At 38.5% G+C, this 26406-nt stretch overlaps 2 protein-coding genes, 1 long non-coding RNA gene and 1 pseudogene across 8 annotated transcripts; 2 read left to right on the top strand and 2 right to left on the bottom strand.

Annotated features, from left to right (window-relative positions):
- The first annotated feature begins 12357 nt into the window (after window positions 1–12357).
- On the top strand, window positions 12358–12481 carry LOC111802774 (U6 spliceosomal RNA; annotated as a pseudogene).
- A 305-nt stretch (window positions 12482–12786) lies between these two features.
- LOC111801403 (uncharacterized) lies at window positions 12787–19101 on the bottom strand. Of its 5 annotated transcripts, XR_015422383.1 has the most exons (5): window positions 18920–19085; window positions 18590–18695; window positions 14877–15050; window positions 14425–14788; window positions 12787–14189 (listed from the first exon to the last, which is right to left on the bottom strand). It is a non-coding gene; the product is annotated as an uncharacterized LOC111801403 (long non-coding RNA). The 5 variants fall into 5 exon arrangements; XR_015422385.1 differs by having other exon boundaries at window positions 12787–14788; window positions 14877–14992; window positions 18920–19101; XR_015422382.1 differs by having other exon boundaries at window positions 12787–14788; window positions 14877–15047; window positions 18920–19099.
- Window positions 19102–19146: 45 nt separating this feature from the next.
- Window positions 19147–20445, top strand: LOC111801402 (Chaperone DnaJ-domain superfamily protein). Its single transcript, XM_023685391.2, has 6 exons — window positions 19147–19301; window positions 19530–19622; window positions 19713–19743; window positions 19839–19865; window positions 19930–20062; window positions 20149–20445. The coding sequence occupies exons 1-6, from the start codon at window positions 19236–19238 to the stop codon at window positions 20201–20203; spliced, it is 405 nt and encodes a 134-aa protein (XP_023541159.1). The 5' UTR covers window positions 19147–19235; the 3' UTR covers window positions 20204–20445.
- LOC111801400 (uncharacterized) lies at window positions 20319–25648 on the bottom strand. Of its 2 annotated transcripts, XM_087126784.1 has the most exons (9): window positions 24611–25648; window positions 24239–24480; window positions 23952–23970; window positions 23327–23526; window positions 22986–23095; window positions 22738–22836; window positions 21605–22043; window positions 21428–21508; window positions 20319–21397 (listed from the first exon to the last, which is right to left on the bottom strand). In XM_087126784.1, the coding sequence occupies exons 1-9, from the start codon at window positions 25417–25419 to the stop codon at window positions 21390–21392; spliced, it is 2007 nt and encodes a 668-aa protein (XP_086982910.1). In that variant the 5' UTR covers window positions 25420–25648; the 3' UTR covers window positions 20319–21389. The 2 variants fall into 2 exon arrangements, with proteins under 2 accessions (XP_086982910.1, XP_023541157.2); XM_023685389.2 differs by having other exon boundaries at window positions 20319–21508.
- Window positions 25649–26406: the final 758 nt, after the last annotated feature.

The following is a 26406-nucleotide window of genomic DNA, read 5'->3' as shown; positions in this document are numbered from 1 at the left end:
CCATTCACAATTTTAAGGTGCACGACCTATTGGAATCATATTGACTTAGGTCAAGGTATAAATTGATCTAGCTTTAAACCTCTAATCTTAACTTGGTTCTCTCATGCATGCTTTATTATGAAGATATTCATATTGATCACCTAAAGCACAAATCACCTTGGTCATCCCTGGGTACCGTGAAGGTCTACTTGGTTCCTAGGGTGGATAGGTGGCTTAACACCGACTTTCGGCTCCAAGGTACTCTCTTTTGACTTCTTAAGTCTTTCTTAGTTTAGTTGAGAAAAATGCTATTTTGAGCTCCTCAACTTCCATATTCTAACCACCGAATTTAGATATGCTCATAGCTAGTAGGTCCTAGTGATCCCAACAAATATTACTTGAGAAAAATCTGAACCTCTACTAACACCGATGATGCTACCTTTCCTAAGCTACTTTTTTTTTTTTTTTTTGCGTGTTAAGAGCTCCAAATTTACTGAAGTTTCTCTGATAGATCCAAATTCAAGTCATACTAAGGTTAATATTGAAATCCGGATGAAAACTTTTAGTCGAATGGAGGTCAAACGGGCCAAAAAAATATCACATCATGTGCCCTCACGCATTTCCATACAGGGGTAAGATGGTTCCACATGCAAGTACAAACATGTACAAGGAGGGATATACGTGCTCACGTTGCGACGTGGGAAACCTTGATTCGCGCGTTCAAGTCCTAGGGACTATATTCAATCATTTGCATGTGTGAAATTCCTTCAATTATTCTCATATCGACACGTGGTCGATGTAGGCCGACGTTTCTAAGTCGGGTTGGGTTAGATCGCAGTTTGGGTTGGCGAGTTGGTTCTCATATCAATTTGTTCCCCAAATCCAAGTGTGCTAACAGACGGTGCCGCACGTCCCTCAAGCCGTGTTTCGTCTCCTATTGGTGATGCATGTCACCTCCTCTTCTAGACGCGCGTTCACCTGCCATTCACCTTCTTCATCACTCTACATGATTTTCTTTTCTTTTCTTTTTTTTAGTTTTTCTAATTTATTAGGATTCATTTTATATTTTCTACCTAACACAAATCAATTTTTTTGGATTTTTACTAGAGCAGAAGGAAATCGAAGAATTGCTCGGGAATCCTACCTCTTTCAGATAAGACCTGATTTTTGCTTTCTAAAGCAGAGCGACAATCACATCCCCATCGTTTGTCCATCAATAAATGGGGTATACCTTTTTCGGGGGCAGTGGAAAATGACAAAGCACAGGTCTCAACGAGCGTCAAGTACATCCCGATTAGTCTCACTAGCGCAGCGGTGTCTCTTTCTTTAGTCTTTAGTTAGGACTGCCAAGAAAAGAAGAAGAAACCGAAAACCTGAACCTCGGCTTCGCTCCTTCACCAGATTGAACAAGGTAAGTAAAGCGGCTTGATGAAAAGAAACTCTCATGTCCCCGGTTCCTTGTCTCACTGCTTGCTTCGCTCCTCTCGATTCCTTCACCAAAGTTGAAGATTCGTAATGAAGTTTTTCATCAAAATTATTTTTATTCCAATTTGTTAATTTTGGAGAAAAATAAATGAATCCAAGTTAGGCTCGAAATAGAAAACTCACCTTCTTTGAACACTAACTATCGGTTTGAAGCAACTCGAGATTTCTTCACAATATTTGTGTGAAATCCTTTCAAAAATAACATAATAAAATTTTAAAAACCTAACTCTTTCAAAATTTCACAAATCAGAGGAAAATCGAGATAAAAACCTGAAAAGCTTACCTCCCGTCTTTTCTCAATTCTTGATGGATTGGAGTAATTCAGACACCCAAATTAGTCTTTCAACATCCGTTTAACTATTCTTGTGAAGGAGCTTCAGCCAAAACGGACTTAAGGTTGTCATTTGGAACGTTTTTTGGTTTTTCTCTTTCTCACCCTCAAACCCTCACTTCCTCCTTTTCTTTTCATGTTTAGGGCTTTTACATACCCCTCGTTAGGAACGGGTCAAAATCATAACTTTACCCTTAGGGTTGACATGGACTATTTTTCCCAATGTTTTATTATTTTTTATATTGATTCTTTTATTTTTTTTAAACATTTTTTTTCTTCTAGTCGTCTTGAAATTTGGCTTCTAAGCCCTTAATAAAATTTCAAAAATTTAAACTTAAAAAGAACCATAAGAAAATTAATCCTCATTGGGACTCAAATGTTACAGTGAACGTGACAACCGCACTAGCTCTAGCACCCTAATTTTAACAAAGTACATTCGTGCATGCTTATTAGAAAGATATTACTATCGATCAGAAAAACGCTTACTCATGACATGATTGGAGCACGGGGGTTGTTACTTTTCCCAAAAACATTTTTTCTTTAGCCCTTTCCTTTTTTATTTTTCTTTCTTCCTCATTTGATCATCTAACTAATCATTACCAAACTCCTAATTAAGAAATAGAGACGGAAATGACCAAAATTCTTATTTAGGGTTTACTTTGACCATTTTTTTCTAATTTTTTTTTTTTTAGTTTACTATTTTTTTTAAGTATTTAATAAATATATTTTTAACTTTAACCATTCACATTAAAAATAAATAAATAAAAAAATTGTCTCCATTTATATTTTATATCTGTAATATATTAAATATTAATTTAAAACACTTTTAAATTATCTATTTATTTAATATGTCTAATATATTAAATATTAATGGGAATAATTGACTTGGTCTACCAATTAGTTCAGCTGCAGTAAACTTAGAGTTGCACTTTTATACACTGTACGATAAGTTATGTTAGTTCAGCTGCAGTAAACTTAGAGTTGCACTTTTATACACTGTACGATAAGTTATGTTAGTTCAGCTGCAGTAAACTTAGAGTTGCACTTTTATACACTGTACGATAAGTTATGTTCATTGATATAATCATTACAAGCAAGTTGATCCTTCACGAGTTGTTCATAATTTCAGTTGGGTCAAAAGTACATATTATGTTTTCTGTAGGTACATGCGAGACATATGGGTGAATGGTTTGTAGCTTAAATTAAGAGTAAATGTGGTTGTTGGGATCCGAGCCCAAATCTCCACGGCCACAACTTAGAATTCTATCCACTAAACTACAGCTACTTCAATATTTAACTTGTTGTTCATCCCATTCATTATTAAGGATAAATAAGCAAACTTCTAATTTTCTCATACTAGTTTGTTCATAAGAACCCATTTTGATGAATGGGTTGTATAAAAACTAGAAAACTTCTAATTTTCTATGGCGGAATGGTTGGTAGATAAACCAGCAAACTTCTAATTTTCTATGGCTGAATGGTTTGTAGATAAACTAACAAACTTCTAATTTTCTCAAACTAGGCCAACGATAGACAATAACTCCCCTCTGAACACAACTTACAACTTTCATCGTACTGTGCTCTCCAAAGAGCAACTCTTCTAAAAATCTCAAAAGGTACTGAGTTGGAATCTCATTCTAACTAAGGATTCTTGTGGTCTTAAGAATGCTGGTTTTAAGAATGAGTGATTGCCCTTCTCCGACCCTTACTGCCCAACTGGATAGTGGACAGCTAATGCATTCCACTTATTGAACAGGGTTCTATGGTCGGTCCGCGACCCCTAGATACCGAAGGCGTCCTTTGGGTGATCTTATAGTTCCTACGGGGTGGAGACGATGGGGTGGGTCCATGGATTTTCCTTCCTTTTTCCGCATTTTGCTCAAAGGGTTGAAGGGAGATAGTGCATCAAGTTGTTCGCAAGGGCCAACTTGATCCTCTTCCCTAGGGATCCCAGATGAGGGAACCCTAAACTTGATCCTCTTCCCTATGGATCCCAGATGAGGGAACCCTAAGAGAGCCGCCGAATTTTGCAACTCCAGCAAACTTCTAATTTTCTCAAGGGCCAACTTGATCCTCTTCCCTAAGGCTCCCACTAAGAGAGCCGCCGAATTTATTCTAAAGGGCCAACTTGATCCTCTTCCCTAGGGATCCCAGATGAGAGAACCCTAAGAGAGCTCGAATTTTGCAACACTTCTAATTCTTGATCCTCTCCCTAAGAGAGCCCGAATTTTGCAACACTTCTAATTCTTGCACTCTTCCCTAGGGATCCTAGATGAGGGAACCCTAAGAATTTGCACTCTTCCCTAGGGATCCCAGCTGAGGGAACCCTAAGAGAGCCCAAATTTTGCAACAGTTCTAAGTTTCTCAGACTAGTTTGTTCATAAGAACCTAATTTTGCAACACTTCTAATTCTTGCACTCTTCCCTAGGGATCCCAGATGAGGGAACCCTAAGAGAGCCCGAATTTTGCAGCACTTCTAATTTTCTGGAAAAGGTTACGGATTTCATTCCTCTTCAGTCTCTCTCATTCATCTTTCTTACAGTCGAGTAAAAGAGTGTTTGAAGGTAATATCGGGGAAGGGGAAGGAAGGAGTTAAGGGACAAGTTCAGGAGAGAAAGAAGAATAGTTTCCGGAGTTCAATCAGTCAAAGGTGAATGAGTCCTCGCCTTCAAAGACTCTTTTCCTCTCCCTCCTGTAACAAGGATTCATGGGACTGATTTCACTCTTGAACTAGGTAAAGCAGCTAGCTGAAAGGTCAAGCTCATGAGCGTGAGAGCCAAATGAATCGAAAGATGAATGAATGTTTGGTTCGGGAAGGGATCGAAGAAGTTTTGAAATGAATGGAAAGACAATCTACTTGCATTAAGTGATCACTGCTACTCTACTCTTGATCCTTTCTTTCACTCTTTTCCTCTGCCTTCACTGTAACCTAAAAAGGAAAGATTCATTCGACTCAACATTAATTGTCTTCTCCTTCGGTTCTTGTTCGACGCTTCACTCCTCTCCCTATCATTCTCGTGGCTTCACTCCTCTTCCCTAGGGATCCCAAATGACGGAACCCTTCCCTATCGTTCTTGTGGCTTCACTCCTCTTCCCTATGGATCCCAGATGAGGGAACCCTTCCCTATCGTTCTCGTAGCTTCACTCCTCTTCCCTAGGGTTCCTAGATGAGGGAACCCTAAGAATTTTCACTCTTCCTTAAGGATCCCAGGTGAGGGAAGTTCAAGGCTTCACTCCTCTCCCTATCGTTCTCGTGGCTTCACTCCTCTTCCCTAGGGATCCCAGATGAGGGAACCCTTCCCTCTCATGGCTTCACTCCTCTTCCCTAAGGATCCTAGATGAGGGAACCCTAAGAATTTGCACTAGGGAACCCTAAGAATTTGCACTCTTCCCTAGGGATCCCAGATGGAATTTGCACTCTTCCCTATGGATCCGAGATGGGGAACCCTAAGAATTTGCACTCTTCCCTAGGGATGTTCTTGTGGCAACACTTCTAATTTTCTCATACTAGTTTTCGTAGCTTAAAAGAAAATGTGAATTTGCACTCTTCCCTAGGGATGTTCTCGTGGCAACACTTCTAATTTTCTAATACTAGTTTTCGTAGCTTAAAAGAAAATGTGGCATTGGGATTCGAGTCCAGGTCTCCACAGCCACAACATGGAATTCTCAACACTAAACTACAGCCACTTAGATATTTCGTCATCATTCATTGCTTTCATGATTAAGCATAAACCAACAAACTTCCAATTTGCTTCACCAGTTTGTTCATAAAAACCCATCCCGTGTTTTGAGTTATGTTAATATGTTTCAATAGTTTATAACTAAAAAAAGTAAATGTGGCTACTAGGATTCGAGCCTAGGTCTCCATGGCCACAACTTAGAATTCTCACCACTAAACTACAGCCACTTGGATATTTAGTCATCATTCATCGCTTTCATGATTAAGGATAAACCAACAAACTTCTAATTTTCTTCCAGTTTGTTCATAAAAACTCATCCCGTGTTTTGAGTTATGTTAATATGTTTCAATAGTTTGTAGCTAAAAAAAGTAAATGTGGCTACTGGGATTCAAGCCCAGGTCTCCACGGCCATTACGTGCAATTCTCACCCACTTCAATATTTAACCCATTATTGATCCAGTTAAGGATAGACCAACAAACTTCTAATTTTCTCCAAAGTTTGTTCATTAGAGCCCATCTTGATGGTTTTGTGTTATGTGCATAAGGTCCCAACATTTTTCGTTTTTTATTATCATGTATAATAACTTCTCTGGTTATCCTTCCTGTTATATCATTATCATAACTTTTCATGTAATTTTGAGGTTGTGTATCTTGTCAAAACATCTTATTCCCATGTCATTCATATCATACATCTTATCATGTCACGTGTATCATATCATACGCATATCGTGTCTCCCAACATATCATGTGATACAGTAAACTTATCATATCATAAAGCATATCACAATATTCGTCATATCATCAAACGTATCATACCATAACATATATCATATCATTTACATATCATATCATAACATATGTATATCATTCACGTATCATATCTCAAATACAACGTCAAACACATTGTACCATAACATTATCATATCATTCACATAACATATCATAGTCCTATCATTTCGTAATACATATCATAATCATATCGTTTCACAAACATATCCTAATCATATAGACATATCATACTCATATCGTTTCATAAACATATCATAATATTATCGTTTCCTAAACACTTCATACATATCAAACATATAACACGTGCAGAACCACGAGGTACGTGTAATCATACAAACATCAACTTTTAACCAAACCGATAGTAAAGTCACTTACTTGATTAGCCTTAGCTGGTTTTCTTCCTAAATTTAACTACTTGAGTTCATCCTTTGAGGTTGTTCCAAGTATTGTGGACCCTATCAAAATTCACCAAATTTCCTTTGCAAATCTCATTTTTCTAATTTAATTCAACTTAAATTGAGTAAATGGACCTTGTGCTCACCTTATTTTCCTTAAATAAGGTCAAAATGGCTTTAGGAGATTTAGAAACCAAGAAACGATATATTATTTGTATATCGAGCTGCCTAAGCCGAGAAGCCAAGGAGTCGGGTCGAGTCGCGTTGAGCTGAAGGAGTCGACGTCTGCATGTGCTACACATGTCGCTATGGGGATGAAGACGTGTGAGTGGATCGTGAACCTGGTCGAGGCGTGGAGTTCGGATCGCTCTCTCGGGTTGTTCCTGTGGTTCGTGGATTGTGGTCGTCGGTTCTGGGCTTGGTTGGGACGAGCGTTGTAGGTGGGCTTTGGGGCTTGGTTCGCAGCTACTGGGCTTCACGCTGGTCGTGAACCGAGGCTTGGGTTTGTCCTACTCACGTCTTTGGGTCGAACTAAATGTTCATCGTGGGTTGGCTCTCGTACTAAGTAACTCGAATCCGACCCAAAGTTGACCCAAATTGGTTGTTTTCTTCACCCGACTCGCTTGCAATTTTCTTCAATTTTCTCTCTTCCCGAATCGTATTTCGACGATTCTTTCTGTCATCCTCCGTCTTCTGTGACCTTCAGTTCGTCGTTTCCTTCACCCCACGACATTGCAAAGCCTTGTAATTACCTATACACATAGATCCATCGATATTTTTAAGCTTTCTAAAAATCGAATCTCGCCGAGGATTCTGTCCAAGAGAAGGCTTCATGGGTATTCTTCTCCTCCTTGATCTGTTTTCTCTCAAGATGGCAGGTGTATGGAGTCCTTGGAAGTGTTGAGGAAGCCCGGCCTCGTGGGTCGGTTGAAGATGTGAGAACTCCGACACCTCACCAGAATTCTTGCGTTTTTTTCGACAACTGCATTTTTTTTTTCTTAATCCTTACATAGATCTAAGAATCCCCATTGATATGCAATCCGCAATACATAAATAAATATATATATGCTCGATTTTAGGTCATTCGCATCAAGCTCTTGTTCATCATTCGAGCCTTCGTGCACAAATAAATCTTTAATTGGTGTGGTGCTATGTGTCACGGTCCTGCATTCTTGACCGTGCGGCGTCGTGATCTATACACGCTCACGACCAGCCTTAAGGGGAATTAAGTCCCATATATATTTTTCACCCCGGCTTTGTGGCTTCGTCGGACCTTGGGCGAGGTTTGTCTTCGCCAATCGAACATCGCTTGTGCGGAATCCAAGCTTGTTCAACCACACACGCCGCCTGTGCGTGTATGTTCAATCGTCTGCGACACATCCGACTTGCCTCTACGCTAGGCCAACTCATTCGGCTCGACCTTGCCTCTACTCGGGCCAAGGTCTCTCATTACAACGTCGCATCTCATCTTGCCATCTCGATCCCCATCGACGGGGTCCATATGTCTTGACGCCATCCCGAGTCTCAGGATGTCGTCGGCCATCATAACTCGTTCGGTCGTGCCATCGAGAATGGGCCCGCGTGTCGTTCATCTCATCGGGGCTTCCCGAACATCCATCCATCCGGGTTCTATCGAGGCATAGGCCCTCCCGTGCCCATGCCGAGTCATTTACGGATACCGTACCGGATAGGAGTGTATGTAGCAACCTCAAACACGCGGACTAGGGCGCAATACCGGCACACCCGTGCCGTCCGGTACTGTCCTTCAAAAACTCATTTCAAAGGAAGTCGCCCGAGACACTCGTCTCGGCACGCTCGCCCACACTGTGACACACGTATGTGCCACAGGGTAGCTCACTTAGGCCACAGGGCCCAGGGGTGGTGGAGAGCTAACACCATGGTACCCCCTATAGTACATTTTGAGTCATTTTCATTCTAACAGGAGTAACGTGATTTTTGTGAGGTGTCATACGGTGTCGTGCATTGTCCGTCCAATGTCCGATTGACACCAAACTTGGCGAGCATTCATATTTCATATGGACGGACTTAACTCCCGAACCGCATGCCCAAATTCCTTCTGAAACCCCAACTTTTGAGGTTAAGGCCCGGGGCCCTACCCGGCCCTTCAACAAGCCTATCTTGTCCTTCATGTCTATGCTGATGTCTCTGTTATGCTTGTGTCTCAACATGTCTTCAATGCCCACTTTGCGTGGTGGTGTGTTGGATGATGCATCGTCCTCCTCGATCGCATCATGGCATTCTTCTACGTTGGCCCGCATATGGCCGGATGGGCGTCTCTTGAGGGACGCCCCTTTGCTTGTCCTGGCGTGAGGGTCACAACCTACTCTCTTCATAGTAAGGTTGTGACACTATGCCCACTGTTAGATGAACACGACTCTCCACAATGGTATGATATTGTCCACTTTGAGAATAAGCTCTCATGGCTTTGCTTTGAGCTTCCCCAAAAGGCCTCGTAACAATGGAGATAATATTCTTTGATTATAAACCTATGTTCATTCCCTAAATTAACCTATGTCGGACTTTCATCCAAAACCCACCACTTTGAACATCATCAACGTAAATAAAATAATCTGATATTTTATGCAGTTGACTAAAGTTGTACCTCGTCTAACCAATATTTAAACAAATGATAAATATGATAGCTTTATTTACTAAGAATCACACGATTATTATCAAGTTTAATCTTTGGAATAATAGATAACTGAAATCAATAAAAATAAAATAAAATATTACGGGAATTTGTGATGACAAGACTCCATAATTTAGTTGGCGTACGACTACACCTCGTATGTCTTTGTCATTTCCTCGAAATAAATAATTTTAGAAAAACTTGAGTATTGAAAATATTCAGTAAGTAACTCATTAAATGGGGTCAGGTACGCATACACAAAACATAGACATGGAACATGCACGGGACTGAAATCATTATTGTCAAAGATCTATCATTTTTATAATGAGTCTTGGAAGACTTTACCCCAACAGCTGAAATTCGACACCTAGGCAATAGAATCGAGATGAGCCCGTCATAACGTCTCATGATATTAAATGAGTTTTTTAGTTTTATTGATATTTTGAATTAATTTCGATTATTTGATTATTTAAACTTATTAAATTCTATATAAGCTTATCATCATTAATTTCGTATAAATTTAATTTAATTTTATTCTAAAAATAGAAATTATATATAATGTTACCATTGTTAACAATCTCAAATAAGGTGGGACCAAGTACATTTTTTACTTAGATCTAAATAGGTTCATATTGATTAAATTAAATTATTAGGTTTGTTTAATAGAGCAACTTTTAAAAATAAACAAAAAAAAAAAAACAAAAAATCCAACATGTGAATGAAAGAACGCTACTAATACTCTTTACCTGAATAGTTATATTCTGCTAAGCCGTTGTTGTTGCCTTTACTTGCATGCTAAGTAACACCGTTTTCAATCTCTCACTAATTCTTGCTTTCAAACTCTCTTTCGAAAATCTCTCTGCCACCGTTTTCTAAACCTTCTTCTTAACTCGGGGCTAGAGGCTCGAGCATACGTTGTTTGGCCGTAGACGACGCGCAAACGAATTGGCTTAACTCACTTGTTGCTAAAAAGTGAGTGCTACACAATCACAAGTCCGCTGCCAATAAAACAGCAATTCTTTAATGGTCAAATAATTTAGCTACACACAACATAATGGTCAAATAAACCAAGGGTTGTTGGTTCAATTGAACCAACCACATCATCGTCATCTTCTACCTTAGGTTAGAAACCATTGCGTCGATGTCTCTATACCTCTAAAACTTGTATTCGTCAGCTAATTCTAAGTGTCATCCAGATGGCTTGTACGAGTGTTCCAAGCATTAAATCTCCTTAATTTCTCTCACAAACGTGTGGGTATTCTTCCTCCGAAGCTAAAGAGATAAGTCTCATACGATATGAATTTTGAAGTAAAATGTCGAGTTTTCTCGGTTCATAAAATAGAATGTCAACCCAAAATTGAGAGTTTATCTTCTAATTTTTTCAGCATTTGTGTTCTTCACCGAAGTTGTTGATAACTCTCTAAAAATTTTGTAGTTAATTATGCACTCATACAAACTATTTTCTCATTATTTGCTCCATTTGTTCTAATTAGTATGCATGAAATAGTTCATTGTAGTTTAACATGAAAAGAATATCAATTTGCACTAATCAAGCCTAATGGTACATTTAATTAAGTTATTTAGCAAAATTTTAGAACATCTGAACCATGATGTTGTAATAAATTTGGAAACAACACTACTGTCAAATTTGGAAATAAATTGTTGACCCTGATTCTGTAGCAAATATGAAAACAACACTGCTGTCAAATTTGAAAACAAATTGTTGACCCTGATTCTGAAGCAATTCATAAAGAAAACTTTCGGAGATGACATAGAAATTTTAATCCACATCAGCAATCCACGTGGGTCATTGACTACCTAATTAGAAACATCGGACGATTTTATTCTTTCTCAGCCCTAAATAGAAATAACAAACCATATAAAAGGAAAAGGATACCTAAAAAGAGAAGAGAGCCACATTTTAGAAAAAAAGAAGAAAAAACCTAATCCATCAATTGTTGATGGTAGAAGGGAAAGAAGACCAAAAATGATAGATTAGGGCAAGTAGGTGGACGTGGGAGCTCAAAGGAAGGAAACTTTTTTTTTGAAGAACAGCAACAAAACTTGATAACATGATTGAGATGTGGATTCCTCTGTTTAATTCTGTTTGTATGGATGGCTAAACTTTATAAGGGAGACGAGAAAGTTTTATGTAGTTTTAAGCATGTTGACAGTATGATTTACATGTTTTATTTATTTTGTCACTCTACATGCATAATTGTTCTCTTACACACAAGAAGAGAGAACAATGAATTTCTCTTTAATACTCTAGTTTCATTGCAGAGATACTATAAGATAATAGAAGGGTTAAAAAGTAATCACCCTGCATGACTGTCAGAATTTCCTATAACCTTATTAATACAAATTACAAAACGATTAAAAAAAGTAATCACCTGCATGACCGTTAGAATTGAGCTTGAGAGTATTATGAGGGGCTAGAATCCACCATAAAACTCAACAACTTCTCTATTTAATCTCTCTTAACCAAACCATCCTCATCATTATTGATTTCCTCATAGTTTTCTCCTTTTCGATAGCAGTGGTACTCTATATATATTTTGTTTTATTAGTTTAAAATCACCACACCCACTTGAATCTTGAATGTTAGCACTTAATCTCGCAATAAAAGTAACCAAAAAGATTGGTCATCTATGTAATCAATAATTTACTTATTACTTATTATTTATGATAGTGTATACTTGCACCGTAAATACGTTACTTTCCTTACCACAAAACTATATGTTCAAGTCTCATCAAAGGGTGAAATTTATATTTTACATAAAGAGATCAAAAATCATAACTAAAATTAATTGGGTTGTAATACAACAATGATATCAAAGAAAAATCTTAGTCAGTTCATGATAGATTTTAATATGCGACTGAAGTTTTATATATCATTTAAACTTATGATTAAGTTCTTACTAGAGTTTTAGTGGATGAAATAATAGGTTTTGGGCTTTTTGTAGGTTTAATATTTAAGCAACTAAAGATCAAACAAAACCAAATAGAAGATCACATTGTAGAAACCTATACATTGATAAATTGATAGCTTTCGTTCACAATAAGTAGTTGAAGACCTCCAACAAAATTGGAATGATTCAAAGAAGATTAAGATTAGCATGACCTCTACACAAAGATGACAAACACAAATCAAGAAATAGTCCAATTTTTTTGTAACGAAACATTCCTCATAAATGTGTGAAAATCTCTCCCTAACAGACAACTTTTAAAAAAACCATGAAGCAGACGAATTAAAGCAGACAATATTTGCTAACAGTGGAGTTGGGGTGTTACAAATTTATCTTGTATAAGTCTATAAAAGATGGGGAGTTTATTTAAGCTAGATTTCTATCATTGGTAAACTTCAATCACAACTATCATATTTGCAAATAATTTTCTTTCTATTTGTGCTACTATTTTGGCCAATTTTTCTACTTTTCTAACCATCCCTACATACAATTATAAAAAAATAACAAATAATAAATAAAAATTAAAATCTTTAACTATGTTTATAAAAGTATTAGTAAAAAATGAAAGAAAAAGAAACACTTTAAAAAAAAAAATTAAACTTCACGGTCTTGATCTGAATGATTAGTTAATTAAATTTGGGAGATGATTATTTAAACATAGAGTTGCGGAAACACAGGGATGGCGTTGGAAGATGGGAGAGGAGTTGGTAGGAGTAGCAAACCCATATAAGAGAGTACAACCACATGCAGATGCAGTACAATGATAGCTAGGCTTAGGGTGAGGAGATTGGATTGATAGTGTACTACATCCATGGTGTAGTGGTACTGCTAGTGAGGGGGTTGTACTTGCATTGTACTGCACTATACCTAGCAAAGGCCAGGGGTGGCTGTGGTGGTGGTGTTTATTTAAGCCTGGGATTTCACTAATGGTTGAGGGATCCTTCAAAACAAACCCAAATGGCACACAGAAGGTAAGGGGAAGTAGTTGTTGAGTTTGGGGGATTGGTGAGAACGGCAGCGGGGAACAGACAGCGCATGGATGGAGTCCTCAACAAAACCTTTGCCTTCCTCTCTTTGTTGGGCCTCTACTCATGCACTGCCTCTTCCCTGGCTGCCTTCATATTCTCATCTCCATCCCCATACTCTTCTTTTGGTTATATTATTTGTTTTCTTTTAACTTCCATAGGATCAAGGTTTCCCCTTTTTCAGGATCAACCCACTCTCGGCTCGACTGTGATCTGTTGTATCATACGGAAATCAAACTCTTCCTTTTTAAGGTATATGGTAACTGTGAGATATCATATCGATTGGAGAGGAGGACGACATATTCTTTATAAAGGTGTGTAAACCTCTTCCTAACAAACGCATTTTAAAAACCTTGAGGGGAAGCTCCAAATAAGACAATATTTGCTAGCGGTGGCTTGGACCATTACAAATGGTATTAGAACTAGACACGGGGCAATGTGCCAGCGAGGAGGTTGAGCCCCGAAGGGAAGGTGGACATGAGGCAGTGTAGGGTGGACTGGAGGGTCCCACATCGATTGGAGAAAGGAACGAGTGTCATCGAGAACGCTATGCCCTGAAGAGGAGTGGATTGTGAGATCCCATATCGGTTGGGGAGGAGAACGAAACGTTCTTTATAAGGGTGTGGAAACCTCTCCCTAGCAAACGCATTTTAAAAACCTTGAGGGGAAGTCCCAAAGAAGACAATATCTGCTAGCGGTGGCTTGGACCGTTACAAATGGTATTGGAACCAGACATCGGGCAATGTGCCAACGAGGAGGTTGAGCCCCTAAGGGAAGGTAGACATGAGGTAGTGTGCCAGCAAAGATGTTGGGCCCTAAAGGGGGTGGATTGGAGGGTCCCACATCGATTGGAGAAAGGAACGAGTGCCATCGAGGATGCTAGGCCCTGAAAAGGAGTAGATTGTGAGATCTCATATTGGTTGGGGAGGAGAACAAAACATTCTTTATAAAGATGTAGAAACCTCTTCCTAACAGACACGTTTTAAAAACCTTGAGGGAACTCAAAGGGAAAAGCCAAATACGACAATATTTGCTAGCGATGGGCTTGGGCCGTTACAATAACCCCTCACCCGCACCTCACTTGTATTGTATTTCTATAACAATTAGATTTTCAGTTATACCTGAATCAAATGCAAAGTGGGCAGATCCTACTTGATGCAATGCTGTTCTTGCGTCTTCACTGCCACTACGAAGAACATGAAGTGAAGGATTCAATAACAGAGCGTCCACGAACATATCCAGATTCTGCCCCTGCATCGCTTCCTCAATGGTATACTTTTAAATAATGTTAAATAATGTTAAAAGGCTCATGATATGCAGCAACAGCCTCTTATGAAGGAAGGCCATAAATATATATACATTTTACTTCAAAGGAAACTAAAACTCACCATATACCAATAAAATCACCTCATATCCTTTATGATCTGATTCCGTTATGTCTACCACTTACATACTTCCAACTTTTCTTATGTGCGTGTCTCATACCTGTTTTGACCCAAAGAAAATAACCCTTTAGAGTGTGTCGAAATATTATAAACAATGATACCGAGCACGCTATGCTATTGTCACTTACATTTTGAACTTATCCATGGCAAAAAACAACAGCCCAAGTCCAAACCCACCGCTGGCAGATATTATCCTCTTTAGATTTTTCCTTTTGGACTTCCCCTCAAGGTTTTTAAAACGTGTCTGTTAGAGAGAGGTTTGCACACCCTTATAAAGAATGATTCGTTCTCCTCCCCAACTGCTAGAGAGAGGCTCAACAAGAATAAAGCGTGTTCAGCCTCGGACAATTACAAGAGACATTGAAATTCACCAAATGCAAAAGGGAAATGCAATAGGGAGAAGCAGTGAACAATTACAAGAGACATTGAAATTCACCAAATGGAAAAGGGAAATGCAATAGGGAGAAGCAGTGAATGACTATATTGGCAAGGTCATGGGTTTCGCAAATAGAATAAGCATGCAGAAAATTACATTATTCATTTTCCACTTAGTGCCATAATTTGGGACATTCTTCGATACCATTCAGGTATCTAAAAAATATCAGGTATCTAAAAACATGATTGAATGAATCTAACACATGTAACTTAGAATGCATGTACTAATTTATTATCAACAAATGAATCTTCATGTAGGTAACTCTTCAATTCCTTAAATTGAATTCTAGTTTACGACTTCACCTTATCTTCTTGAACTACATCTTAGATTCTGCACATCCTCGTCATTCTTATGAGCTTCTCGAACAATGGTTGTTTTAAGGACTTCGTGAACCGATCTGCAATTTGCTCGTCACTTTTGCAAAAATTGAGTTCAACAGTGTCTTCTTTACACAAATCACTCAAGAAATGAAACTGAACGTCGATGTATTTACTTCTTCCATGCAACACAAGATTTTTAGACAATTGATAGTTGAAATACTAACATAACCGATAACAATCGAACTTGATTGAGTCTAATCAAGAATTTTAAGCATCTTTCTTAACTAAATTGCTTGGCACGAGCATGGTGCTACTACCACAAACTCTACTTATAGTTGAAAGTGTCACATAATGATCGCAAAAGTACTTCAAGCTGTGTTTTCATGATGAGTTCAGAAAATTTTTGCTGGTCTTTAAAGAATTCTATTGTGACATTGTGACACTTTCAACTACGTAAGTAGAGTTTGTGGTAGCAACAGCATGTTCTTGCCAAGCAATTTGGTTAAACAAGATACTTGAAATTCTTGATCATGAGCAACCAGGCTCGACTGTTATCTACTATGATAATATATCAACTATCAAGTTGTCTAAAAATTAACATGGAAGGAGTACGCAAATCGAATTTTTGTTTTTCTTGCGTGATTTGTGTATAAAAAGCACTGTTGAGCTCGAATTTTGCACAAGTGATTAGCAAATCACAAATCTATTCACAAAGCCCTTGAAACATTTATTGTTTGAGAAACTCAAAAGAAAGATCGGGATGTGCAAGAACCAAGATGTGGTTCAGAAAGATGAAATGAAGTCTAAATTGTTTTATGCATCATTAAGTGTGTTTCAGTGGGTTGAAGAATCACTTGTAATACATATATGCATGTATATGTTGGCACTCGGTGGAAAATGAAGAATATAACTTTCTGTAGCCTTTCTAATAATATAAAGTTCTATCCTCCCAAAAATTCTACAAGTTTCTCTGCTGTCACCCCACTTAAATAGTGGGGAGAAATTCTCTGTTTATAATCATCTGAAAAATCAAAAAGATATGGAAAAACCAATAAATAGAGAGAGCAATAAATGAATACAAGATATTTGGCTATAATAGAAGGCAAATATGATACATATGAAAAGCCGTAATGGAAGCAAATATCTAGATATTTGTCTATAATAAAGGGTCAAATATGATATATATGTGGTAAACTATAATTCAAGGATAAATATCCTTAACATCCCAGCAAGCTGAGCGTCGAATTTGAACAAACGTGAAGCTTGAATCTAAAAAATTCAAAAAGAGAACGAGAAACTTTTTATGGAGATGTCAGCAACCTGGTTCAGAGGAGACGTTTAGTTGGGCAGCATGTATTCTTGACCATAGAAAACTACAAAGGGATCGTTGGGCACCGGCAATGCTACCTTAACTCCGACAAGAATATGTCTAACCCACAAAGTAAGAGGGGGAAAACCAGAGGAAGAAGGAGAATAGAGAAAGGACCATTATAAGGGTCTTGGTCCAGCTGCAAATAGAACAAAAAAAATGCAGAGAGAATGGAAAATCTTCATAAGAATTCCAGCAAATCCAACCTTGGAAGACATAGAAATTGCAGTTAAAAATGGAATGGGAATGAAACGAGAGAGTATGAAAACAACAATCAGGTGTTGAGAAACAATCATGGGGGTGGACTATAGAGACGCAAGGTAAAGGGTTTAGAATTAGGGCAATATCTCTATTTTGAGAAAAGGGCCAGAGATAGAGAGATGGTTCAATGGTGGCTGTGAAGAAGGAAGGGTGGACGTGGTGGCCGTCAGAGCAAGAGAGGAAGAAGAGGGCAGAAACTAAGAATGCGGACTCTAGCGTGTATTTTAGACAAAGAAAGAAAAAGGGGGGCAGAGACGGAGTGGGGCCTACGCCTTGTGGCCTGGTTTGCTATCAAGCAAATGAGCACGAGTAAGAATATCTCAAGCATATTTTAACTGACTAATAAAGAGACCATCAAGAGTGGGTTAGACATGTTTTCGTCAAAGCCAAGGCAACATCGACACTGTCCGATGATCCCTCTGCAGTTTTCAATGGCCAAGAAAGTACTATGTCGCCCAACCAAACATCTCTTCTGAGCCAGGTAGCTAACATCTTCACAAAAAGTGTTTCTTTTCAGATCCAAGCTTCACGTTCGTTCAAATTTGACACTCAGCTTGGTGGGGGTGTTAAAAATATTTAATCCTTAATTATAGTCTACCATATATATCATATTTGACCTTTTATTATAGGCAAATATCTAGATATTTACTTCCATTACAGCTTACCATAAATATCATATTTTTCCTTTTATTATAGTCAAATATCTTGTATCCATTATTGCACATTCCATTTATTGTTCTTTCCATATCCTTTTGTAATTTATTTAACAATTATAAATATATCATATTTGTCATATCTTGAATCCATTTCTTGCTCTTTCCCTTTATTATTCTTTCCATATCCTTTGTAATTTATTTGGTTTCAGCAAATATTCTCATGGTATTAGAGCACGCTGATGAGAATCCTAAGATCAGGGTTTCTATGAAGTATGAAGGATGAAGGCTGATTTGGAAGAACATGAGAGAGGCTATGTTGGTTAAGGGGAAACCGATTGTGTTGGAGAAGGTGAGGTGGTAAGAATAGAGTATGGCGAAGGGTGGGTCTACGAAGGGTGATTTGGAGGCCAAAAGTAATCAATTGGCTCCGCCTGCAGCAGCCATGGAGACTGCTCCTGCAGCATCAAAGCCAGCAGTGGAGAAGAAGATGAGTAAAGGATTCAGAAGCCATCGAAAATAAAGGACCAGGGTTGCAACACAGAAGGGCTCTAATACATGAGAATATTTACTAAAACCATCACACTTAAATGGCGGGTAACTCTCTCCTTATAATCATCAAATAAATTACAAATATATGGAAGATATTTCAAAAGAGCAGCACATATGATACATCAATCACGTTTTATCTCATCCGATTTATTGTTCAGCTTCAACACAGTACTTAAATACTAAATCTCCAAGCTATGTGATGTCTATACACCAAAGGAGAAAGCACAAGAAAAGTAAGAACAAGTGGTACCTGGTTGATCATACTTAGAAGAAACATACTCCTGAGCTCATGGCCATCAACCTTTGTTCTATTACATTGATAAGCTCCATTGATAACCAATGTGATCGTACTTCGCCTATTTTAAACAAGTTTGAAGAGATCCACAGATTTAGTAGGTCAAGCATTCCAAAAATACAGACAAAGATTTCAAAAAGTAACAGATAATCGATAGCATCCCAATTCCCAACGTAAGAACAGCGAAGATTCAGTAACCCATCACTAAGCCCAAGCCGAGAATAACTTGATTGCAAAGAAGATAACAAGAAATAAAAGAGATCAAAAGAGATAGAAGATGAAAACCTGAAGAACAAAGACGAAAAGATGGAGAAGAAACGGGCTCGAATGATGCAGGATTTGTGCGCCAATTTGGAGCGAAGGATCGGAGTGATGAACAAGCCCTACTGTCGCACGATTAATTCCCATATCGCTCTTGTTTCTCAAATCCCCAGAAAGAAGTGTTGTCTGAAACGGGCTCCAAGCCCGTTAGCATTAGAGCTTTTGAGCCCAACATATGCTTTGTTATTGGGCTGTGGACCAGTCTTTTAAGCGGCAGAGTGGTGAGATTGATAAACGTGGACGAAGCCGAGACCACGGACAAGGAGATATTGAGAGAGAAATGCAAGGCGACGAAGCCAGAATCTTGCTCGGATTCTCTCCCGGTTCCCGCCCGTCTCCTTCTCAGGTGCCGTATGAAAACCATATACACATCTCATATCTCTCAATTTCCTCTAAATCCGTTCTTTCTGATCTCCAATCCATGAGTAATATGAATAGATTTTGAAGATGAATCTTCAGCGACGATCTTTGAAGAAGACAATGGCGGATTGTTGCTCCAAGTAGACGGATGTTTGGCTAGGGTTTATACGTAATTGAGGAATGTGTGTGTTTATGTTCTTGTTCTTCATCGCAGGTAAAAGAAGCTTACAAAAGGAAGGTATGGGATTCTCATCCTGACCTGTTCCCTGCTCATCAGAAGTCTCAGGCCGAATCCAAATTCAAACTGGTAAGGATTAAAACGCGTTTCCATTGAAGCCGCGACAATATAATGCGTTCATTTCATGAATCCAAGAATTTGATATATCATCTGCTGCAGATTTCCGAAGCTTATTCATTCCTGTTATCTGGTAATTCCCATGTATCCACAGCTGATCCGATAGAACACCAAAAACGAATTCAATTACTTCCACGTTTGATTATAGCCTAAACGAAATCTTTGCAGGTGCCCGAAGAGGAGATTCACATTCAGGTAAACATATCATGGCTTTGTTAGTTCATTCTGGGATACAATTTGATGAGCCAACTATGAACAGCTTCATATGAACGGGTTGTAAGAAGGGGGGTTCCGGTCTCGCAAGGAGGGAGAAGAAATCATGCCTTGATCAAGCTTCCTTTCCTGTTCTTGATTCTGGGGACTGTTTCACTTGGAGGATTGAATGTTTCCCGGTGAGTTCGAAGCATCAAAACGTTATGAATTGTTCAAAAAAATCCACCATTTTCAAGAAGTTGCTTGCTTTACTTCATTTTTTCAGGGCTTACAAAAAGCAGAAGGAAGCATATCCTTCTCACAATCCTTTTCTTCCTTGAGGCCAGGAAGAATTATGCCAAAAACAAGAGTGTTCTATGTTTAGTTTTGTGATTAGTTGATTTGCAAGAATAAATGTTAAAGGATAGGTAAATTAACAAGTGGATACATGATAGGTGCAAGGGGAAAGAGTGTACATTTGTTATTATAATTTCAAGTCAAAATTGGTACGCCACAAACAGAGTATTGCTCTGTTAGCGCCTTATATATACAACCCGAACACGGGTTAAATTGATTGATTTTATCGTTCGATTCAATGTGTATGTGTATACTTCACTCTAGCCTGCCAAGGATGCATTGTATAGTTCAATACGGATACACAGCAGCTTTGATGAGAGATGGGCAGCCAGCTACAGGCAGTCGGAGGCTGAAGCATGATGCAAAATGGCCGATGAATCGGGAAGTTTCCACGACCATATAGTTGATATAAGATCATGAGTTGAAGAAACTCGAACCGAATAAGATCATGGGTTGAAGAAACTCGAACCGTATAAGATCATGGGTAGAAGAAACTCGAACCGTATAAGATCATGGGTAGAAGAAACTCGAACCGTATAAGATCATGGGTAGAAGAAACTCGAACCGTATAAGATCATGGGTAGAAGAAACTCGAACCGTATAAGATCATGGGTAGAAGAAACTCGAACCGTATAAGATCATGGGTAGAAGAAACTCGAACCGTATAATATCATGGGTTGAAGAAACTCGAACCGTATAAGATCATGGGTTGAAGAAACTCGAACCGTATAATATCATGGGTTGAAGAAACTCGAACCACATAAAGATCATGGGTAGAAGAAACTCAAACCACATAAAGATCATGGGTAGAAGAAACTCGAACCACATAAAGATCATGGGTTGAAGAAACTCGAACCGTATAAGATCATGGGTTGAAGAAACTCGAACCATATAAAGATCATGGGTAGAAGATCATGGGTAGAAGAAACTCAAACCACATAAAGATCATGGGTAGAAGAAACTCGAACCACATAAAGATCATGGGTAGAAGAAACTCGAACCATATAAGATCATGGGTAGAAGAAACTCGAACCATATAAGATCATGGGTAGAAGAAACTCGAACCATATAAGATCATGGGTAGAAGAAACTCGAACCATATAAGATCATGGGTAGAAGAAACTCGAACCATATAAGATCATGGGTAGAAGAAACTCGAACCATATAACATCATGGGTAAGAAACTCGAACCATATAACATCATGGGTTGAAGAAACTCGAACCACCAATGTTGATAGCAATAAGCACTGATATACTCGTTATCACAGCAAACCAAAACAATGCCGATTCTGCAGTTTTATACGGATTAGAACACTTCACCACCATCAAAATTTAGCATCACATCAGATATATAAACAAAATGGATATCTAAACAACAAAATTACCAGCAAAACGTCTAGTTTTAACGCCCGAAACTGTCGGTTTGATGTCACTATCAGCATCACCAGATCTTGACCGTGTTGCACCCATGCTAGTAGAAGTGGCATCATTCTGAAGTTTAGAATTCAACAAATCTGATGCCACTATTCCCTGAAATTCTTCACTCACTATCAAAGCTGCCAGAACGTCCATAAATGGTTCCTTACTATGTTCTTTTGCAGCATTCGTTTCACGCTCATAAGTGCCATTAGGTTCGGGTTCATCAGAATCAGAAAACTCGTCGTCTGATGCAGTCTTATCGTCCTCTTCGTCCTCAACATATGCTTTGTATGTCAATCTCAGCAGTATTTCTCCAGAAGACCTGTTTCTAAAGTATCCCCAACCTCCCCTCAAAACAACAATTCTGTCCGTTGGTACAGTATCTTGAAGAGATCCAAGATCAACCTGTATGAGAATACGCAAAAACAAAGCCAAAATTTTATTAAACTTCCATCCATCCATTTACCAATTCCACATGCTGTTCTTTCTAACAAGATTCCCAAAACCATGCAAAACAAATAGACCACCCAATGTTATTTGTTCATTTGTACAACATTCTACATGAATTTCACAAGATAATTTTCATCAGTAAACACTCCATCCCAACAGCGAAAGCACTCTGCTGGGCCGGGGGAGCGAATGGGATTAGATACTCCAGTAGTCCTAGCCATAAATACTGGATACTAGACGTTGTGCGTATTGACCCGTGTAATTCTGTAGCTAACACGTTAATATCCCACTTGGGGAGTACGTTCGCAAGAATGAAACTCATAGAAATTAACGGGGGCCCACACAAGTGGTGGAGCATGTGGTTTAATTCAATGCAAAGCGAAGAACCTTACCAGTTCTATCTAAGAGCAGAGTGACAAAAGCTATTCAGAGGTGTCCTAACCCCAAATTATAGAGAAGTGAAAACGCAAATTCAAATTAGAGTAATAGCCAGCCAAGTTATGGGACTTAAATAAGACTAAACCAACTTTAAAAATGACCAAAATGATTGATTTAAGAAAAAGCCTTAGCAAATATAATCAGGCCAGCAGTTTTAGTTTTTTCTCAACTTAGTTTGCACAGTTACAAAGAAAGATATAAGATAAGTTACCTCTGCATTACCAATAGTCAAATCTGCAAATCCAAGAGAGTCTTTCACTTGAATATACAATTTCTGTTTCCTAGGGTTTGCAACAAGCATATGAAAATCCTGAAATCCCGAATACCAATACACGTGAGTACATAAAAGAGATTGAAAACTTAAAAAGAACCCGAAAATAACCAAAGAACACTTAAACCACTATTGTTCATGGAACACCCTCTCTGGTAAAACAAAGGATAATCAGAAATGAGCTTCACCTGATTCCAGATTGGCTCACCCGGTGGCCCAATTACAGTGGTTTGGCTGTTCTTTTTGCTACGTATTATTTGATCACCCAAGGTTAAAGTGACGTATGGGTCTGTTTTTCCTGAGAAAAATAGGGATCGGATCGCTGAGTAAAATGTAGAATCATAAATCTATATGAATAAATAGTTGCTTTCGACAGTTGAATCAGATGCTACGTTTCTGAAAACAAGGTGGGAGTACAACAACGTTGATAAGGACCAGAAATACTTGATAGCTAAGCATGAGAAATTCAGTAATTAACAAAGCATGGTTTTCAAGAAAGGATAATATAGAAAAGAATGATATTCATTACCATAAAAGACATAAGATAGCTTTCGAGCATCTACAAGGGTTACTGACAGTTCTCCAACAAAATCTTTATTCTGCATATCTCCTGATTTAACCTCGTATGGGACTGGTCCAACTGCTTTTCCGCTTTGGAAATCTAGAAATATCTTCTTTGGACGTACAAATAATTTAGGTAAATCCTCAGTGAGAAGTTTTGTCAAAAACCTATCCAAACATAGAAAGCAAGGGTCAGAAGACAAATAGAAGGGGGAAAATCAAGCCCGACTAGAACACTCCGTTAAAATTATCAGCTGTATGAGCAAATTAAGATGTGAAACGCCACAACAAAATTATGACATTCAGAAAACTGATTCTGATCAAAAGATCTTGATTCTTTTTACACTTGGGCACTACTTCATAAGGCGATCCTCGAAACAAAAGGCTTCAAGAGTACCAATCTTCTTTTCTAGTACAAGTATTATGGACAACGAATTCAGACTCTCATTAGCACGTGTAGTTCATGAATTGATTATCAATACACAACTTTCTGTCATAGAATCAATTTTTTTACAACAAAAAATATCTCTATTCTGCCTTGAACTGACCAACTTATATAGCAATTATTCAACAGTAAGGATTAATCTACTTACATGGAGAGAACAGGAATAGCTGGTGTTGTCCCAAACGTGCAGCCAAAACACGGAAAGAAGAAGAGAAACGTGCGTCAGCATCCAAAGGTCAAATTTTAATGCAAACAAAAACTATCCTCGAAAAACAATTGAACCTCCACAAGGATGCCTGCTAAAAACATAAAGATAAACTAAAGAACAAAAGTAAACCACTTTTCATGCTTCCCTGTCAAACCTCCCTATGACATCCTTGCAACTACTAGCTATAAAATGCAATTCATTATCATAGTCAAGAAATTAGGACATACCCATTAAATTGAATAAGCGGAACGGTAACAACTCAAATTTGATCTTTGGCAGTGAAACAAATGCCCATGAAGCAGCACCTACCCAAGGTTCAGTTGGAATAAGCCGCAACTTGACCCATAATTCACCATCTATGTCAAAATCTCGGACACCAACTGGGACAGAAATGGGGATGATGCCAAATTTTAGCGAAAGCATTAATAACATACGAGCACCGCCAGTATAACGCAGGCCAATTTGGTACCTGGACAACATAAAATGAAGAAAAACAGTAATGACTAATGTAAACTCGTGGGACTCTATCGTCGGTAAGAATTGCAGGAAGGTGACAATCCTGCAGTTCTTGATTTCCCAGGTGGGGTTAGGAAGCTTACTGCAAATCGTTGGCTCGACGGGATGTTCGCCTCTCAACGTTCCTAACTGACAATGGTTCTTCCCCCAAAGAAAACTGCTTGATTTCCACCCTCTCCACATAGTCAGGCTTTTTCAAATCATCAATAACGGGTTGCAACAATCCAACAAGCCAATTCTCAATCCCAGGTCGATAAACTTTCCATAATTTACCCAAAACCATATTCACCCACTCCACCGACTCCTTCCTTTGTAAATCCTTCTCCAAGAACAATGAGAAACTAGTAGGCACTTGGGGCCACGAGCCACGAAGCCCATCCTCATTTCTAAATTTACTTCTCTTCCTGAATGTCCATAATTTATCGAAAGCAACTCCAACAAAGAAAAAGAAGACAAAAAGTCCAACAATATTACGATTAATAGGTGGGGAAGGGATAGGGTGCAAGACTCCTAGTTGGGTCCTTAACTTATCAACAATAGGATCATCCTGGAAACCAGTGAAGTTTGATCCCACTTGCAGAGATGGATCCTGAGCAAATTGCTCCGTTTCCAATTCATTAGCAATACGCTTCAGTACAAAATTCTTAGCACCCGTCCTCGCAGAAGTTGCAAATTGTAGATTGAAATCAGGAGTTGAGGCATCGGGAGAAATAGAACAAGCAAAGAACCATTTAGTTCGGAAATTTCGAGGAACAAAAGCTGGGGAAAATCGATTTCTTCTTTTGGGATTCCGATAAGAAGAGGAGAACGCAATGAAATTACTACATGAACAATGTTCAGAAAAGGCATTGGATAAGCCAAAGCTCGGGGATGAAGACTGCGAAGAAATCATTTAGATGCAGGAAAGACAGACGAACAATGGACATGCAAAATCATAAGGAATCAACAACATGGATTGAAAGGCAACACAGGCAACACTGACCTGAATCTGTGAAGTCAAAAGGATAACGACGGCGGAATTGAAGCAAGAATTTGAAGAAAATCAAAGCAGAAAAACAGGAATCAGCGGAGGGATTGGGATTGGGATTGGGACTGGAAATCGGGGGAAGAGCCACTGAGCGAGACGGGGGTGATAATAGAAGCGATGAGTTCTGAGTTTTTGGAAGCGCCACGTGGAGTGGAGGGAGGTGACGTGGCAGAATCTATGGTTGTGGTTTCATTATATCATATTTCCCACTCATCCCTTTCTGACGACGTCGTTTTCTTGGTTCTTCTTTTTCTTCCCCTCCACAATTCCGCATTTTATTTTTCTTCCCTTTTTTATATTTATTTTAATATTGTAATTGAATTAAAACAGTATTATAAACGTGACCAAAATAGCCATTCAAATTCAAACCTCTGATTTCAACAGCTTTTGCCGTCCAACTTCCTAGCTTATTATATAGCTACAATAATAATAATAATAATAATAATAATAATAAATAATAATAATAATAATTACCCGTCAACTTTTAAAATTTTTAATAATATTCTTAAATTTTAAAAAATAATCGCTCTATATCAGCATGTCGATGCTGACGACTCTAGCGAGACCGCTTTTCCTATCTCCATCCTCCATCACCAAATTTTACTGGGGTGGGGTAAATAAGGGTTTTATCGTAATTGAGACCATATGTTTGAGTCGAGCCTTTAGCTACTAGCTGTACCAACATTTTCCTCCTTTCTCTTATAAAGCTTCCCTTCACCCAGTTTCATATCCAATTAGTAGAGATCGAGATGGGAGACTCAAAATAAGACAAATGCGCATTTCCTCTCTGAATCGAGCGGTATCATTATCTTGCTTCATTCTCATTTTCTTTGACATCATCTCCAAAAAAAA

Source organism: Cucurbita pepo, chromosome 9 (assembly GCF_057944985.1).
Source record: "Cucurbita pepo subsp. pepo isolate OVF chromosome 9, ASM5794498v1, whole genome shotgun sequence".
NCBI lineage: Eukaryota > Viridiplantae > Streptophyta > Magnoliopsida > Cucurbitales > Cucurbitaceae > Cucurbita > Cucurbita pepo.
Note: the sequence above shows the minus strand (reverse complement) of the source record. Positions and strands in the feature narration are given on the sequence as shown.